Source organism: Dermochelys coriacea, chromosome 14 (assembly GCF_009764565.3).
Source record: "Dermochelys coriacea isolate rDerCor1 chromosome 14, rDerCor1.pri.v4, whole genome shotgun sequence".
Lineage (NCBI taxonomy): Eukaryota > Metazoa > Chordata > Testudines > Dermochelyidae > Dermochelys > Dermochelys coriacea.
Genome location: NC_050081.1, coordinates 14,194,315 through 14,213,486, shown reverse-complemented (window position 1 = coordinate 14,213,486; position 19,172 = coordinate 14,194,315). Strand labels below are relative to the sequence as shown.

Here is a 19,172-nt window from a genome sequence, read left to right as displayed (position 1 = left end):
CGAGGGAGGGGCTGGGAGAGCCTCCCGGCCGGGAGCTCAGGAAGCCGTAACAATTTTTAACAACCGGTTCTAAAACTGCTTCAAAATGTAAGAAACCGGTTCACGCGAACTGGCTGCAGCTCACTACTGGTCGCGACCCGCTTTGGAGTCCAGACCCACAGTTTGAGAACCACTGTCCTAGGACCCAAAACGCATATCCTCCAAGATCGCCTTTCTCAAACTGCCCATGTCTCTCTCTTTATTTTATCTTTTTTTTTTTATAAAGTGTACAAGAGGGATGTGAAATTAAAACAAAGCAAAAGGAAACATGTTATCAGTTAAGAGTAAAAGAAGCAGAAGTGTCTGGGTGTTACTAACACTGGAGGCTTTGCAAACTCCAGAGGGAAATGTCACCACCTCAGAAGCACTACTCACTTTTTGGGGCATTTGGAAGAAAATGAGCGAGAAAGGATCAGCTGTCGGGAAGATGCAGCTGCCCCTTGCTGGGGTGATTCTCTTACTTCCAGGTGCGAGGTTCATATTCATCCATTCATGCCCGAGAGGTTAATTTAACCAGTGGGCTCAGATTCATTCTCTTCCCTTTTCCCTCTGTCTGCTTTAGACAAGAGACACCCACAAGTGCAGGGCTGGTGGGTATTCTGATCTCCGTATGATGGAATCTTTATCACTAACACTATTGGTTGTTGTGTTTATACTCCCCCGGGGTGTCAGAGACTCCCTCCCCTCCAATATATTTCTTATAAGGTTTCCCCTGGTTCCTTGCATGGTGTCATGCCATCCAGTGCAAGGGATAGTAAGATGTAGAACACAGTGACCAGCCTGAGCTAAGGGAGAGGAGTCACTTGAGGCGCTGCCTTGTATCCTCGACCCTTCTGTGTAGGCCAGAGATTACAAGTTTTGCTTTATTTTGTTTTTCAGGTTATTTCCGTGGGCTGGCTGCCCTGGAGCTGACTGGCCTAGGGGCAGTGAGTGGGCTAGGAGGCAGGTCAGGGTCTGTGCCATGTCAGTACCATGAAGGATATCAGGAAACTCCAAAATATTGGTGCAGTGGAATAATTTGGCAGAGCTGCTCTAAGGTGGTTGAGACCACAGGGTCGGAGGCCGAGGTGAAGTGGGACAGAGCCTCCATCAAAGACAATCACACCTTGTGCATGTTCACAGTGACCATTGAGAACCTGACACTGGGATTTACTGGTGTGGGATAAATCTAAGAAGCAAAAGTGATTTTAATTTCCCAGTTAGCGTGACTGTTCTCCAAGGTGAGTCCTTGCTTTGATCTCTTTGTGGCAAAGCAGAGCCCAAATGTAGCTCAAGGTGGGAGAGAGCAGGGTTAGAGGCCAATCTTTGCTATGCCTGGCCCCTCCCTTTCTTGGTCAACAAGATAATGGGGTGGGGGAGGATGGATATGAGAAAGTCAGAGTGGGGCCTGGGATCCACATGTAATGATTCATCACTTCACAAAGGCTCCACCCTGGAAGGAAGAGAGAGGTCATTCTCCTCTCCAAACCTGGCCTGGTCTGCATCAGCTCCCAGGCTGGCTGCAGCTAGGAGATGATGAGGCCTGCTTTGCCAACCAGCAGGCAGAACCATGTGGTAGATCAGCAATGAGCCAGCACTGCTCAGAGACAGAGGCTCCAAGGTTGGCTCTAGCCTTAGCCCTAGCCCTGGTGTGGGGGTAGCAGCCTCAATATCTTCTCTCTCAGCAAAATAAGAGGGGTAGCTGCTACCCGACATCAGTCAATCAGCTCCCACAACAGAGAGGTGAGAGGGAGGCTGTGGGCAAAGGATAGCTCCTCCACTCTACTCCAAACTGCCTGCTGGGAGCCGGGGTCCTCATGACAGTGCCTTGGAGGGGCACCTACCAGGAAGCTTTGGGATCTTGCACCATCCTCAACCCAGGACAGCAGTTGAGAGAGGAGTGGTTATGTTTGGTAGCTCCTTGTGAATGCTTTTCTCATCAGAGGGGATACTTTGCTCCATATTTAATCCCTTACTTGATAAGGGCTAGTATCCCAGGGTGGCTGCCGGTATGTGGTAGGATTCTCGCTATGTTCTCCCTAATTCCTTTTGAACCTACTGCACATGGGTTGGGCGTGAGTTAATTAACGTTTGTGAAGAGCTTCTGGTTCAGCACACGAAGCAATGGTAGAAATGCGGCATGAATGTTAATATAGCATAAATCACATCAAGAGATTTTGTTTTCTGTCAAACAGAGTTTTTCTATTCTACTCCATATCCATCTCTAGTCTTTCCTCCATCACCAGTTGCACCAAAAACAGAGACGTCACATCCCACACAGCAGAGTAGTAACTTCTCCTCAGGACCAGAGCTGGAGTCTAGAAGATCTGTTTGCTTCAATCTCAGTGAAATCCATGGTACATGTAGCTTCTAATCTTTCTTTATTCTGGGAAGGTTCTAGGGCGTCCTTGCCAATATCGCTCAGTGAAAACAAGAGGTTTCTCCAATGTGCTCCTATGTTGGAGATAGAAAAAGATAACATTCCACATAATTCTAAGATTTACCACCCCACCCCAAGTTTTCTCAATTAAACCATTTTGTCATCACGTCGCACTATAGAAACCCAGAATCAGCATTTCTTGTAATAAGACTGAAGTTTGTTGTGGTCCTTCTGGACAGAAGAAACCCCATCATCACCTTCTATTCCTCTGCTTTCTACCAATTCCCTAACAAGAGCAAAGAATTCTCACATATATTGTATGCCACAAGAAAGTCTGTTCTCAGGACAGCATGGATTCTGAGCAGGTAGGATTGATTTGTAGGTCAATGGGGAACAGCTGAAATGTTGAAGCATCTGTCAGGTCTTGTCTGGGCCAACACTAACATTCCAGATGATTTTGCTTGCTGCTTTCAGGTAAATATTGTGAGCAAATGGATGGAGTTTGCTGAGGCCTCCACTTCACTGAGAAATCTCACAAACATTTTCAGACAGAATAGCCAGGCCAGTTTTATTCAGACAGGTTTGATCTCTCACACAGAAAATGGCACCTGGTTGTAAGGCTCTTTCTCCTACCTAGATACCAACTTAGCAACCATTTTATCCCTTTGCTACTCCTGGGCTTCTTGAAGACCTCAATTTTCCTGTGTCTAGTCTGTGCTGCAATCTGGGTGAGTGTACAGAACAAGAGAAACTCCAAGAAGCTGGTTTCAGAGTAGCAGCCGTGTTAGTCTGTATTCGCAAAAAGAAAAGGAGTACTTGTGGCACCTTAGAGACGAACAAATTTATTAGAGCATAAGCTTTCGTGAGCTACAGCTCACTTCATCGGATGCATTTGGTGGAAAAAACAGAGGAGAAAAACAGAGGAGAGTCTCTGTAGCTCTGTAGCTCACGAAAGCTTATGCTCTAATAAATTTGTTAGTCTATAAGGTGCCACAAGTATTCCTTTTCTTTTTCCAAGAAGCTGGTGCCAGATGGACATGGTGAGAACCTCCCCCATGGGAGTTATACACTGCATCTGATTACTTTTAGTCTAGTTTTATTCCCCAGCATATGAATGAGGAGATCCCCCCCATACACTACTGCATAGCCCTGCTCAGCAGTTGAGAGAGAGACACACAAGAGCAGACTCGTACCATGATGGGTATGAAAAAAGCAACTAACATTGAGGGCTTTGCATCCAGCAACTGGTGGCTTCTGTTTTTCGTTTCAGTTCATGATCTGCCTCATTCAGAGGTTAGGAATGGATCTGAACCAGCAGAGTTTAGCAGACCACAGCCCTGTGTATCTACCCAACCACTGAATGAGCTCGATTTTCCTCACACAAGTGAGAATGTGGAACAGCTCCAGTGAAGTCTATCAAGCTACACTGGTGTAAAGCCAGTGTCAGTGAGACAAGAATGAGAATCAGAGTCTCTGGGCCCCGGGGGGGGGGAGGGGCAGGATTTCTGGCCTAATTTTGAGGAGTCTAGTGCCCTAACTCTTGTTTGTACTAGTCAAGTATATTTTGACTATATGGCAAAGGCACCTAGAATCCTGGAGAGGAATTTTTGATATTCTCTGTACATCTAAATAGCTAAAATATTCAAATCACTAATACATCCCAACCAAAACTGCCATCCCTCCTAGAGCTTCCATAACAAACTACCCATTCGCTCTCTCCTTTCACTTCACCCTCTTGTTATGAAGTGTGTAAGAGGCACATGAGGTTAGCACCAGAAAGGCATCAAATAAGAAAAGAAGCACAAACATTGGAGTGCCATTGATGCTGCAGGATGTGAACAGTCACATTATGTCATGTGCTAAAACCCAAACCAATAAAACCTTTTAAGTGAGAATATGGATTTCTGGGGGGGGCTGGATTGGTCTGTGAGTCAATTAGTGACAGCTGAAATGCAGAAGTATCTGTAAGACCCTGGGGAAGGGGCAGGGAGGGAAAAATCAATGTTTTTGATCAATGTTCAAGTTCTAATTGATTAAAAATCAATGTTCAAGTTCTAATTGATTATACTTGCTGCTTTCATCAGTAAATGGTGCCTTCTGCACACGGAGAGAAGGAATATATAGCACTTTAAGATGGAAGGCTGGTGCGAAGATTAACTAATCTATCCCCAATTTATTTAAACTGAGTTACAATAAAACCAGACCATGATAAAAATGTATATTATAGATAGATATACACACAAATACAAACTGACCATCATACCTTTAACCAGACAAAAATCTCAGGATACATCCCTAATGATGTGTTCACCTCTGCACTTTCAACTAGTTAAGAATGAAAGAAAAGCTCTCGGTGGTTTTTTGATTTATTTGCTTAGTGTTCTCAAAAAAAGAATACATATAGTTTGGCCCATCATGACCTTGATTTCATTGTTCCATAACACTTCCTCGTATCAGATGTAGTTCTCTAGTTGTAGAGGGCTTGCAGTATTTGAGTTCCTCCTTTCCCTTATTGCAGACTAGACCATGGCTCATATTCAATTCCTGGTGGTTCACTACCAGGTTAGGCCTCAGGCAGGAGGGAAAGATGAATTTGCAGCGAGAATTGTCATCTTGACAGATGATGCCCAGAATTCTATCCCCACCACTTGAAGTGGGCCATTGAGGAACAATGGAACACTGACCTAGAAATGAGGGTTTGGAAGGCTTTCAGGCCAAGTTAAAAAAATACCCCTAGGGATTTTGTGTGCCTTGATTTCTGTGGAGCCAGTTTTCAGAATGTGCTGAGTATTCACCCTCTTTAGAAGAAAATGGCTCAAGGGGAGCATCCAAAACACACTTGTCACTTTGGAAAGTCTTGGCCTCGACAACTTCCACAATGGTTTAAACAGAATCAGTCCCTACGAGATGAGTGTTCTCCACCCTCATGTAAAAAGGGGCAGCGTTAGAGAAACCTCTTGAGTAGTTAGGTGTTAAAATGATGCATTTTAGTTAGAGTTAGTCTGAACACTTAAACAGGAACGAAGAAGAGATGCCCAACCAACCACCTACCAGAGTTCCAAAGGGCTTATGCTGCAATCGTTTCCCAGGCTAAACTGCTGGCCAAAGACTCAATTGTGAACACCTTTCCTGTCCCCTTTAAGTCCTTTTTCAAAACCCATTTAAATGTTGAATCCAAAGTACAGCTCTATTAAAATTATACTAGATAAAGAGTTTGCACATTACCTGGACACATGCACTAGTCTCCCTAGCCATCACACAATCCTACTCAATTTTAAACCTCACCCTCCTCAGTAGTCCACCTCCTCACATTGCTTTCTTCTTAATGTAGATTGATTTCCTGCCCAGAATAGTTTTCAATCTTTGTTGACACTTATACAGCACCATGCACATCTGTGGTGTGCTATAAAAAAGCCTCCCCGGTATTTGAATGCGTCATTGATAGAGCGTTTATCTAGAAAGACATCCCGTGAAGGTAAACAAGGTAATAAGCAATTTAATTTCACATGCACATGAAGATTATCCCATGAGAGATTATGGGCCTGGGCTGGTTAAAATCAACTCTGGTGGAGCTTCACTGGTTTCTGTTCTGCAGTCCTGGCTCAGTGTGGCTTGTCTGAGGTGGATTTAAAAAACAAAAAAAACCTGTCTTATCCAGCGCTTTGTTTCTTGTACTGTAACAGGAGACCTGATCTGGCTAACCACAGCCAGCAAAAATTCTTACTATCCAAGACTCAGATGGACACAAAGAGATTGATCCAAAGCCAGCTGCCAGTAGCAGATCTGCCTGCCTGCCAGCCAACCATTAGACATTATGACAAAGTTCCTCCTCTATCTTGGTGGGTCTTGTGCTTATTGGCGGATTTGCTCGTCTTGGAGCTTCACGGCAGCCCTCAGTTTGGCCGTTTTCGTGAACCCACAGTCCAGGTCAACTCCTCCTGTGTCTGACCAGGAGTTGGAAGGTTTGGGGGGAACCCGGGCCCACCTTCTACTCCGGGTTCCAGCCCAGGGCCCTGTGGAATGCAGCTGTCTAGAGTGCCTCCTGGAACAGCTGTGCGACAGTTACAACTCCCTGGGCTACTTCCCCATGGCCTCCTCCCAACACCTTCTTTATTCTCACCATAGGACCTTCCTCCTGGTGTCTGATAATGCTTGTACACCTCAGTCCTACAACAGTCTGCGTTCTCACTCTCAGCTCCTAGTGCCTCTTGCTCCCAGCTCCTCACATGTGTGCCACAAACTGAAATGAGCTCCTTTTTAAACCCAGGTGCCCTGATTAGCTTGCCTTAATTGATTCTAGCAGCTTCTTGATTGGCTGCAGGTGTTCTAATCAGCCTGTCAGTCTTAATTGTCTCCAGAAGGTTCCTGATTGTTCTGGAACCTTCCCTGTTACCTTACCCAGGGAAAAGGGACCTAGTTAACCTGGGGTTAATATATCTGCCTTCTATTACTCTCCTGTAGCTATCTGGCCTGACCCTGTCACAACATACACTTAGTCAATGGGTTGCAAGTGTTTGAGAACAAAATTCAGCCTGTTAAGACTATAGTGAGGGAAGTGGTCTATTTATTTTAGAGGTGGCTCTGACATTCCCCTGATGTTATCTGGGCCAGTGCTCTGCTAGGTCACTCCAATCCTCGACTCTGGGAGCTAGCCTTACCCTGCTCTTCTGTGAGAACTCCCACTCTTGGGCTGTTCACACACAGCATCTAGTGTGTAAGCTGCTTGATTGTGCAACCGAATGACACTAGCCAATATCTCCAGTCCCAGACACAACCCTAGGAACCTCCGTCTTGCAGTGTCCAGTTATGCCCACTGGACACTGCAAGCTTATATGAGTTCGTCAATTTATCAAAGAAATTGATATGTTCCTGGCTTGTTATCCCAAGGGGAGTCTCTGACACACTTCAAACCAAACACACACACACCCATCTAGCGGACATGATCCTGTGAAGTGCTGAGTCCCTCCTCCACCATCAGGTATCCTCTGTTCCTACTGACTTTAATGCTGCATACCTCTCTCAGGTGGAGTTCAGCACCTTGAAGGACTACAACAAGGTGTTTCCATCTTTCTAGATCTACTCAGGTTTTTTCAGGAGGCAGGTGGATGGTTATGTTTAGTGGGCTCTATCCTCAGCTGGTGGGAATCAGATCAACTCCATCAAATTCAATGGAGTTATACCAATTTACTCCATCTCAGAATCATAGGACTGGAAAGGACCTCGACAGGTCATCTAGTCCTGTCCCTTGCACTCATGGCAGGACTCAGTATTATCTAGACCAGTGGTTCCCAAACATGTTCCGCCGCATGTGCGGGGAAAGCCCCTAGCGGGCTGGACCGGTTTGTTTACCTGCCGCATCCGCAGGTTCAGCCGATCGCGGCTCCCAGTGGCCGTGGTTCATGGCTCTAGGCCAATGGGAGCTGCTGGAAGAGGCGGCCAGTACATCCCTTGGGCTTTCCCTGCACAAGCGGCAGAACAAGTTTGGGAACCACTGATCTAGACCATCCCTGGCAGGTGTTTGTCTGACCTGCTCTTAAAAATCTCCAATGATGGAGATTCCACAACCTCCCCAGGCAATTTATTTCAGTGCTTAACCACCCTGACAGGAAGTTTTTCCTAATGTCCAACCTAAACTGCCCTTGCTGCAATTTAAGCCCATTGCTTCTTGACCTATCCTCAGAGGTTACAGAGAACAATTTACCTCCCTCTTCCTCCTCCTCACAACCTTTTACATACATGAAAACTGTTATGTCCCCTCTCAGTCTTCTCTTTTCAATCTTCCCTCATAGGTCATGTTTTCTAGCCCTTGAATCATTTTTGTTGCTCTTCTCTGGACTTAATCCAATTCATCCACATCTTTCCTGAAATGTGGCACCCAGAACTGGGCACAATACTCTAATTGAGGCCTAATCAGCACAGAGTAGAGCAGAAAAATGACTTCTTGTGTCTTGCTTACAACACTCCTGCTAATACATCCCAGAAGGATATTTGCTTTTTTTGCAACAGTGTTACACTGCTGACTCATATTTAGCTTGTGGTCCACTATGATCTTGTTTTAGGCCTCATGATGTAAGCACCACACACAGTTACTGTTCATGCTTTTGGGACATGATTAGACATTCCATTAGAGAACAGGATGCAGGAGTTCAAAAAACAGGCCTGATTGTGAAGAAAATATAAACAGAAGTTTAAAAATGGGTGAAGTGACACTCCCTCCCACAATAACCCAACCACAAAGAACAGAGTGAGCAGCACCTACTCCTCTCAGAAGAGAGCGAAGCAGTCAAAAAACAGGAAATCATAAAACTAAAATTAAATAATTGTCCATAAGGGGTCATGCTTTTACTGTAGCCTATAGAGGAGAAAGGTGGTCCTGGTTGGCCTAGTACCACACAGAAAACTCAACTTATTGCAGAGTGCGTTACTTTCCCTTTGGTGTTCTGCTGCTCGGAGAAGGAACCAGGACAATGAGAATTTTCCCTGGCTGGGGCTGGATTGTTTTCCCAGGTGAGGAGGAGTTCTTTAGGGGTCAGTGGAATGAGGGCAAATGCTAAGAATCCTGCTACAGGATTTTTGTCATCAATATCGGTGGGAGGAGGATATGACTAGGAAGGGACGGTTGGAACAAAGGCAATGGTTTCAAACCCACATACCCAAATTTAAACCTGCATTTAGATTCCTAATTTTCAACACACACATTAGAACATTTTGGCTAAAGAATAAATTCCCAGAAGCAGTTTCCAGGTAGGAACCCAAACTGCAGAACTCCACCTGGAAACTGTTTTTAATTGAAGAGCTGAAGCGTTAAGGGAAAGTTTTCAATACTGCTACAGTAACTTTGCAAATGGGACTCTGGTTGCTAAGTGACTTAATCTAAGTGCCAAAGTCTCATTGAAAGTCAACAGGACTTAGGCTCCTAAATCACTGTTAGTCACTTAGTGGGGTTCACAAAAAACACATAAGCAGCCTAAGCACCTAGAGTCACATTAGGCACTTTTGTAAACCCCACTAGGTATCTAGCTACATCTTTACTTGGTGAAATACCTTTGTAAAATCTGCCCTTTGATCGGCTGTAGACTGTGTAGCATTTTTGAAAGTGATCTAAGTGGTTTGGAAACACCCAGGTACCATAAAATGTTAATACTTGCTTGCCAAAGATCTTAGAATATTTCCATGCTTGCCTGCTGCTGAAAAAGGTCAGGAGCTTTGAACTGTGGCATTAATACCTCTTCCCTACTCTAAGCTTCATGCACTTTGCTGGGCTGATAATCTATTGTTAGCAATGTGACTGATAGCAGTTCTGTCCCTAATGCATACAACCAGTGTGCATATGCACCTTGGGATATACCATTAGAAAAATTATTTTGGAGCTATTAGGTTTACTCACCTGCTGAAATATTGTTTGGTCATAAAAAATGTTTGCCTGCAGTCTAGCACAATGATAAAAAGGACTGGAAACATTGTTAGAGGACAGAAAGGCATTTCCCTTGATTATAAATGAACATGTTCACTTCTGTGAAAGTACTTTGGTTGAGGAGTATTGCCTTTGGGTACAGCATTGGCTAGGAATTTCCGATTTGGAGATTAGCTTGGGTAACACAGTCAGCTGGGGTAGCTAGTGAGTTGTCTTCCAAATTGGTCTGTGCGGATGTTTGAGAATTCAGCCCAAGGTTATATAAAGTCACTAGTGATTTTGAGTATCTTGAACCCCCTCCCCCCACCTCGTTCAGGAAGTGTGAGGAGTGGGTGCTCAGCACTTTTTGAAAATTCAGAACTCTTTAAAGGGGTTGCAAATGGGGTACTCAAAAATCACGACTCTTTTGCGAAGTCTTGGCCTCACTTTAGTGAGAAGACACAGATTTTTTGATGCTCATTGTTGGATGTCTTACAAACATTAGGAGTAGATGTTTAAAAATTGTCTGTATTTGTTTCTTATTCATTTTATCTTCTTCTGTGCAACATGGACGTAACAAAGCCCTGTTGAACAACCTGGTTCCCCTCCTTCTATCATCTGTCCTGGTGGCTGTGTAGTAATGGGCTTTCCTCTCCATGCTCAGACCTGTCACAGCAGTAGCAACACTTCTGACTAACAGCAATCTGATCCTTAAGGGAAGAAGTGTCCCCCTCCCCTCTCTAGGTTTCTAATACTTACCGCACATTGAAGGAATTTGTTAGGTAGGTGGCTCGCCGAATTCCTGGTGATAACTTTAATGCTGGTTGCGATCTTATTATTAATGATGTGTTAGGCCTTGAAGAGGCATCTTTATTTAGCATTTTATTTCTTTAGATTTAAATAATATAATGTCAGCACATCTTACAATTATTACGTTAAAGGGTGCACTGGTGTTTTTCCATTCCCTGCCATTGATCAATTTTTTTTTTTTAAAACAATAAAGGTGTGGGAAAGTGGAGCAAAGACGCTAGAGAATGTTTGTGTCACTATCCTAGCTGAGGGGTGTGTGTGTGGGGGGGGGAAGGCGAGAGATTTAACAAAGCACTTTGGAACTAAAAAGCGCAGGTTATTAGTTCATTTCAGAGAAGTTGTTTAGGTAGGGCTGCAGGAGGAAGGTCTTATAGATGATCCAATCTCCTCCACAAAAGTGAGAAGGGAAAAAAAATTCCCAAAAGGAAAACATTTAGTCTGTTTTCGGACAGCCAAGCCAGTGTTTTCTTTTGATATATGGGAATCTACACAAGATAGGAAGATGCAGCTAACTAGTTCTGAACTGTCCGATTGTAAAGATGCAGACAGTACTGCTAGCCAGTCAGATTGTTTCCTCATCCTGATGCTATTTATAAAACTTCTCTGCTACCAAAACCAAAAATTATTAATTATTGGGCTGCTGGATGATCGAGGTGCTAAAGCAGCACTCAAGGAAGACCAGGCCGTTGCAGAGAAGCTGAATGAATTCTTTGCAACAATCTTCACTGCAGAGGATGCGAGGGAGATTCCCACACCTAAGCCATTCTTTTTAGGTCACAAATCTGAGGAATGGTCCCAGATTGAGGGGTCAATAGAGGAGGTTTTGGAAAATATTGATGAACAGTAATAAGTCACCAGGACCAGATGGCATTCACCCAAGAGTTCTGAAGGAACTCAAATGTGAAATTGCAGAACTACCAACTATGATATGTAACCTATAGCTTAAATCAGCCTCAGTAACAGATGACTGGTAGATAGCCAATATGACACAGATTTTTTTTAAAACAGCCTCCAGAGCGATCCTGGCAATTACAGGCCAATAAGCCTAACTTCAGTACCAGGCAAATTGGTTGAAACTACAGTAAAGAACAGAATTAGACACACATATGAACACAATATGTTGGGGAAGAGTCACAGTTTTTGTAAAGGAAAATCATGCCTCATCCTCTAAGTCAACAAGCACATGGACAAGGGTGATCTAACAGATATAATGTACGTGGACTTTCAGAAAGCCTTTGACAAGGTCCCTCAAGCAAAGTAAGCAGTCATGGGTTAAGAGCGAAGGTCCTCTTATGGATCAGTAACTGTTAAAAGATAGGAAAAAGGATAGGAACAAACATCTTTCACAGTGGAGATAGGATCTGTACTGGGACCAGTGCTGTTCAACATATCCAGAAGTGATCTGGAAAAAGGGGTAAACAATGAGATGGCAAAGTTTGCAGGCGATATAAAATTATTCAGGATAGTTAAGTCCAAAGCACACTGTGAAGAGCTATAAAGGGATCTCACAAAACTGGGCAACAAAATAGCAGATGAAATTCAATGTTGACAAATGCAAAGTAATGCACATTGGAAAACATAATCCCAATTATATACACAAAACAATGGGGTTACTGTTAGCAGTTACCATGCAAGAAAGATCTTGGAGTCATTGTGACAGTTCTCTGAAAACATCTGCTCAATGTGCAGTAGCAGTCAAAAAAAGCTAACCGAAATGTTAGGAACCATTAGGAAAGGGATAGATAATAAGTCAGAAAATAACATAATGCCACTATAGGGATCCCTGGTACTCTCACACCTTCAATATTGTTTGCAGGTCTGGTCACCCCATCTCAAAACGTATATTAGATTTGGAAAGGACAGAGAAGGGCAACAAAAATGATTAGGGAACAGCTTCCAGACAAGGAGAGATTAAAAAGATAGTGACTGTTCATCTTAGAAAGGAGGTGACTAAGGGCTATGTGTAAGAATAGGGATGTGTTATTTACTCCTTTATATAAATACAAGAACCTGGGGTCATTCAATGAAATCAATAGATAGCAGTTTTAAAACAAACATAAGGAAGTACTTGTTCACACAATGCACAGATCAACCTGTGGAACTCATTGCCGGGGATGTTGTGAAGGCCAAAAATATAACTGGGATCAAAAAAAGAATTTAATAACTTCATGGAGGCTAGGTCCATCAATGGCTATTAGCCAAGATGGTCAGAGATGCAACCCAATGCTTTAGGTGTCCCTAAATCTATGACTTCCAGAAGCTGGGCTGGGATGACAGGATGGATCAGTCAAAAAATTGCCTTGTTCTTATAGACTCAGACTTTAAGGCCAGAAGAGACCATAATGATCGTATAGTCTAACCTGCACATTGCAGGCCACAGAACGTCAGCCATCCACTCCTGTAATAGACCCATAACCTCTGGCTGAGTTACTAAATCCTCAAATAATTGTTTAAAGACTTCCAGTTATACAGAATCCACCATTCACACTAGTTTAAACCTACAAGTGATCTGTGCCCCATGGTGCAGAGGCAGGCAAAAAACAAAACAAAACAACCCCTCCAGAGACTCTGCCATTCTGATCCAGGGGAAAATTTCTTCCCAACCCCATTATGGTGATCAGTTAGACCCTGAGCATGTGGGCAAGACCCACCAGTCAGACACCTGGGAAAGAATTTGCTGTAGTAACTCAGAGCCCTCCCCATCTAGTGTCCCATCTCCAGCCATTGGAGATATTTGCTAATAGCTGTTGCAGAATCAGCTACATACTATTATAGGCAGTCTTGTCATCCCCTCCATAAAAGTTATCAAGCTCAGGTTTTTGCCCCTTCTACTCCCCTTGGAAAGCTGTTCAGAACTACACTCCTCTGATGGATAGAAACCTTCATCTAATTTCAAGCCTAAACTTATTGATGGCCAGTTTTTATCCATCTGTTCTGTTCATCCCCCTCTGAAGGGTTTGGCATTGGCCACTGTCTGAAGACAGGATATTGAGCTAGATGGACCTTTGGTTTGACCCAATCTGGCTGGTCTTATGTTCTTATCTCCATTTCTTTCTGGATTTTTTTTTGTAGGATGTTGGGCTTTGATTGCCCCTCAGGAGGCAAGAGGTCCCCAGGGCGGAGAGCTCACTGTACAGTGTTGGTATGGCAGAGGCTATGAGAATTATATTAAATACTGGTGCAGAGGAACAACTTGGACATCCTGCCTCATAGTTGTTACGACAGGGTCAGAGGCAAAGGTGGAGAGCAACAGAGTATCCATCAAAGACATTCACACTTTCTGCACATTCATAGTGACCATGAAAAACCTCACAGAGGGAGATTCTGGGACTTACTGGTGTGGAATAGACAGACTGGGAGTGGATCTCATGTTCTCTGTGAAAGTGAATGTTCTTCCAGGTAAGTTTCTGCATGAGTCTTTTTTGATTTTTACTGGCTTAAGTCAAATTTAAGGACACTTATTCCAAAGGGTCTGCACACAGACTTATGCTGGAACAAGGCGTGTGAACTGTAACCAGCTGTAATTATTGCAGAGCACGTTTGTACGTAGACCAGTCTGAAGATGTTTTTATCAGTTCAGCTTACAATTTTAAACCTGGGGTCTTGGAGCGTCCAAGCACAAAGTTGTACCAGTTTAACTAAATTGGTTTTAAGTCACGTGTAGTTAAATCAGCGCAACAGTGTGTTTAGACCAGGCCTAAACTAAAGAGAAGTGTATAAGGGATATAAACCCTCCTGCTTCAGGGCAAGAGCCAACCACCAACTGAGGGGAGCTGGAAGAAGTGTCCCCAATGCGCAGATTTTTCCCTACATTATGGGACTCTTGCCTCTTCCTCTAAAGTAGCGGCCACTGTCAGAAGCACATCTACATGGACCACTGATTTGATCCAGTACGACAATTCCCATGTTTCAGTATAAATACGTGCCAGAGATTGGTGTGGGAGAAAGAATAGTGACCTAGGCTAGGATGGCGTAGGGAAGAATAGGGGAGGCCAGAAACAGCTGGCAGATAGAGAGCATAGTAACAATACTTGTAAAACAGAATGTTTAAGTTACACATGGGCAGTAGCAACTTGGCCGTGTCCACCCTGAGCTGGGATATTTTTGCTGAATGTCAAACTCTTGTTACAAGTTAATTGGAGCTTTGCGTGCTTCGTGGTCAGGCTGTGAATACTATATTTGTAAGGAGATGGGACAGGGCAGCCACCACTGCACAGGAAACCAAGCTTCATCTTTCTAAACCTTTACTAGCTATTTGCAGTTTCAGTTCACAAGAAATAAACCAGGAGATATAAGTAGACCCACAGGGTTAAAACCAAAGCGCCAGACATCACAGCTATGTAAGAGCTAGGTATTATTAATAGGAGTCATCCAGCAAATGCATAAACAGGGTGTTCAATACCCTGAAAACAAAGGCAGGTACAAGCTCAGTTAATATGAAGTCAAAATAGTCTGCAAAAAATCAGAAGGCCGTTAATACAGCTAAGTCTGCCTGTTTACAGCTGTTCCTGCCTCACCGCCACCAGCACCAACGAGAGACACAACAGTTCACGTGGCCTCCACTGAGTCTCCTTTCAGAGGGACTGCCCCTGAAGTGGCTGAATCAAGCTCCACCATTCACAGCAGCAACCCTCCTGCAGGGTGAGTGTCCAAGCACGTTCTAAAGGGGTCATTACCAGGACGTGGGCAGTCTGACCTAGTGATCAGAGCAGGAGCCAGGCCAGGTCTGGATACCAGGAGACCTGTACCTGAGATAGGCCAGAGGTCAGACCAAGAGTCAGATGTTCTGAGAAGATCAGAGTCCAAGACAGACCAGAGGCCCAGGCTCATGGGGTATGCCAGGTCAGGATGTTAGAGGCAGGCACCAGGAGTTGGTAGCCCAGGGGAGGCGAGCCTAAGCATGGAAAAACAAAGTTGCACAGACCATTTCCTGGACCTCTGCTCAGTTTAAATAGAAGCAGGGAACGAGTCAGGACCCTCTGCATTTTCTTACTCAGATCCCAGGACTAGAGTCCTCAGTCTAAGTTCAGGTTTGCGTTCTGGTGGCACATTGGAACATATTGGCTTTTAAGAGTCCTGTGGACCAGGGTTCAAGACCCACAGCCCCTGACCAAAGGGCACTGTGGGGGAGCCCGTTTCATGGAGCATTCTGGCACAGCCGGGGTTTCTACATGGCCCTGTAGACGACACCCATAGTCCTGGAGGTTTAGAGACAAGCTCAACTCCAATAGCATCTGAGGCCTTGTCTACACTGGCAAGTTTCTGTGCAGTAAAGTAGCTTTCTGCGGTGTAACTCCAGAGGTGTCCACACTGCCAAGCCACTTAGTGCGCAGAAACTGCACAGTTGCAGCGCTGTTAAAAAAAATAAAAACCACGCCAACGAGAGGCGTGCAGCTTTCTGCACTGGGGCTACAATGCCGCGGTGCCAGTGTAGACACCCTGGTCGATTAGAGTGCTGCGATTGGCCTTTGGGAGGTGTCTCACAATGCCTGTTCTCACATCTCTGGTCATTGGTTTGAACTCTACTGCCCTGCCCTCAGGTGACCAACCGTGAGCCCCACCCCGTAAATTTAAATTCCTTGGGAATTTTGCAAGTCCCCTTCCTGTTTGCTCGGTGACATGTGCAGTATTCTCAGTGCATCTTTCTAGGTGGCCACACCTGCTCCATGCACCAGGAAATCCCCAGCTTGGAGCAATGCCGAGCTGCTAGACCTCATCGGCATTTGGGGAGAGGAAGCTGTCAAGTCCCAGCTATACTCCAGCTGTAGAAATTATGATACCTACGGACAGATTTCACAATGCATGACAGAAAGGGGCCATGTCCAGCACATGCTCGGGTTGAAAGTAACCTAAAGGACTTACCGGTACGCCAGAGGCCTGAGCAGGGAGGAAGGGCCTCAACCGGAAAGCAGGGGGGCTCAACCTGTAAGGGCGGGCCTTTAAATCTCCAGGCCCTTTAAATTGAGATTTAAAGGGCCCGAGGCTCTGGCTGTGGTAGTGGCAGCTGGGAGCCCTGGGCCCTTTAAATCGCCGCCAGAGCCCTGGAGCTCCCAGCTGCTGCCGCTGCCCAAGGGCTCTGGCAGTGGGGCTCTGGCAGCTGCCAGGAGCCCCGGGCCCTTTAAATCACTGGCCTGGGGAAGCTGCCCTCTGCCAGTATGGTCAGCTATGTATCGACTCTTGCCAGTAGGGACTGTACTGGCTTACTTTCACCTCTGGACACACTCCAGTGCAGGGTCAAAGCGAAGGAGCTGCGGAATGCCTACCACAAGGTGCAGGAGGCAAACCGCTGCTCCGGTGCTGCGTCCACGAGCTGCCAGTTCTACAAAGAGCTGGACACGATACTCGGTGGCGACCCCAACTCCATTGCAAAGGCCACTGTGGATACTTTGATGGCTCACATGCCAGTCAATTATGGATCAAGACAGGAGGAGGAAATCTTGGATGTGGATGTGGAAGGGGAGGGGGACCCAGAGGCAGAGGACAACTTGGAGGTCAGAGATGCATGCAGCCAGGAGCTCTTCTCTACCCCGGAAGAGGCTAGCCAGTCACAGCGGTTGGAGCTTGGTGAAGCGCAAACAGGAGAGGCAGCCCCTGGTAAGTAGCTTTGATTTTGGGAATTGCTGACGTGAGTTGTTGGAGGCAGGAGGGTTGCAGAAAGCAGGCTTCTGTCTGTATGATGCGTGTACCACCACATGCCTAGTCTGAGTGGAGGAACAGGGCGTTGATTGTCTCCCTCGCTTCACGGGAATCTGCCTTAGAGATCTCCAGGAAACTCTCATGGAGATACTGGGCAATCCACTGCCACAGGTTCTTTGGCAGAGCTGCTTTGTTTCTTGGCCCATTAAAGGTAATTTTCCTGTGCCACTCTGCCGTCATGGGGGCGGGGGGGTAGAAGACACCATTGCTGCACACAGGCAAGCCATATAAGGGCCAGGGTGGAAGCCACAGTCTTGGAGAAGACCCTCCCTTGATTCCCTGCTCACCCTCAGCAAGATTTCTTCCATAATAAACACAACCTGGGGAAAATGTGGGGACAGAAATTATTATAAGGCCCCCCCTACAGTGCTGGCTCTCCCCAAGAGCCACGTGCCTGGTGTACAGTATAGTCCTGGAACACTGATTTCCCCTGCCCCTGCGGTTACTCACCATTTTGGGGGTCTTGTAGCTTGTGTGTGCTTGCCTGGGATCAGCCAGTTAGTGACAGACATGTGAATAGTGGCTGTGTTTTAAATCACTGAATCAGTGGTGTGTGTGTTGCAAACAATACTGCTTCTGTAAAATGTTGCATTTTGGCTTCACAGACATGACCTTGGGAGCCCAGCCTCCCTCTTTATTATCGCTTGCTTAGCAGTATTGGAAAGTGGCCACAAAAAAACTGAAGAGGACTTTCTGCATGATGTCATGATGCACTCCATGACTGAAAAATAAGAATTGAAGGAGTGGCAGGACAGCGAGAAGAGGGACTAAAAGGAGAACATGGCACTCCAGAACAAAGCCACGGAGCGGCTCTTAAACATTATGGAGCGCCAAGGGGACACGCTCCAGGCGCTACTAGCACTGCAAACCAAGCAGCTCTGTGCCCACCCTCCCCTGCATCCACTGTCACAAAAATCTTTCCCATGCATCCCCCAGACACCGCCAACACACTCTTATCAACCTCCTGGCTCCAGCCTCTACCCACTGCATTCCACTCCTGCCCCATCACAGTCCAGCCCTCTGGACTCACAGTACCCACTGCACTCAACACCCGTCCCTCTGCAGGTTAGCCCTGCTGAAGAACGGTACCCGCTGCACTGTACTCCAGAGGATAAGGCTACATATGATACCTGGACATACACAAATCTTTAACTGTCCCTGGACCCCACCTCTCCTGGGGCCCTCTCTTTCCCCATCCCCCTCAGTGCCAATGTGTTTTTTTGTTGTCTCTCTTCTCCAGTTGTTGTTTTATAATAAAAGAATTGTTTCGGTTTTAGCCATCTTTATTCCATTCATTGAAAGCGAACAGAGCCCTGCAAAGTAGCAGGCAGATTTCTTAAACCTTCACAGTGCATCGTCTGCATCAATCACCATCACCTCCTAACATTACAAGTACTGCACTCCCCCCGAGCACAGCAAAAATTATTAGTGGCTTTCAGCTTCAAATTGCTGCCTCAAGGCATCTCTGATCCTTATGGCCCCGCAGTGCGCCTCTCTAATAGCCCTGGTCTCTAGCTGTTCAAATTCAGCTTCCAGGTGCTGAGTCTCAGCGGTCCAGCCCTGAGTGAAGCTTTCACCCTTCCCATCACACATGGAGTGTACAGCATGCAGCTATCAGCCGGGTCCAGCCTCCCATATAGGCAGCACCAGCAGGCCTTTAAATGACCAAAAGCTCAGTCATTCTGCACTTGCTCAGCTTGTTGAACAGCTCCTTGCTGCTGTCAAGGTTCCCAGTGTATAGATTCACTGGGAAGCCACTGTATTAAGGGGTAGACGGGGTCTCCCAGGATCACAATGGGCATTTCGACTTCCCCTATGGTGATCTTCTGGTTTGGGAAGAAAATCCCTGCTTGCAGCTTCTTAAACAGGCCAGTG

The 19,172-nt window shown here is 45.7% G+C and overlaps 1 protein-coding gene across 2 annotated transcripts in view; it reads left to right on the top strand.

Annotated features, from left to right (window-relative positions):
• Positions 1-19,172, top strand: part of LOC119842989 (CMRF35-like molecule 7) — a 29,603-nt gene that overhangs the window by 4,110 nt on the left and 6,321 nt on the right. Inside the window, exons 1-3 of one of the 2 annotated variants that reach the window (XM_043496420.1) lie at positions 8,760-8,905; positions 13,674-14,000; positions 15,104-15,242. In XM_043496420.1, the coding sequence (XP_043352355.1) occupies positions 8,866-8,905; positions 13,674-14,000; positions 15,104-15,242 (506 nt within the window). In that variant the 5' untranslated portion in view covers positions 8,760-8,865. Of the gene's footprint in view, positions 1-8,759; positions 8,906-13,673; positions 14,001-15,103; positions 15,243-19,172 lie in introns of those variants that run through there. The other variant, XM_038371875.2, reaches the window with a different exon arrangement.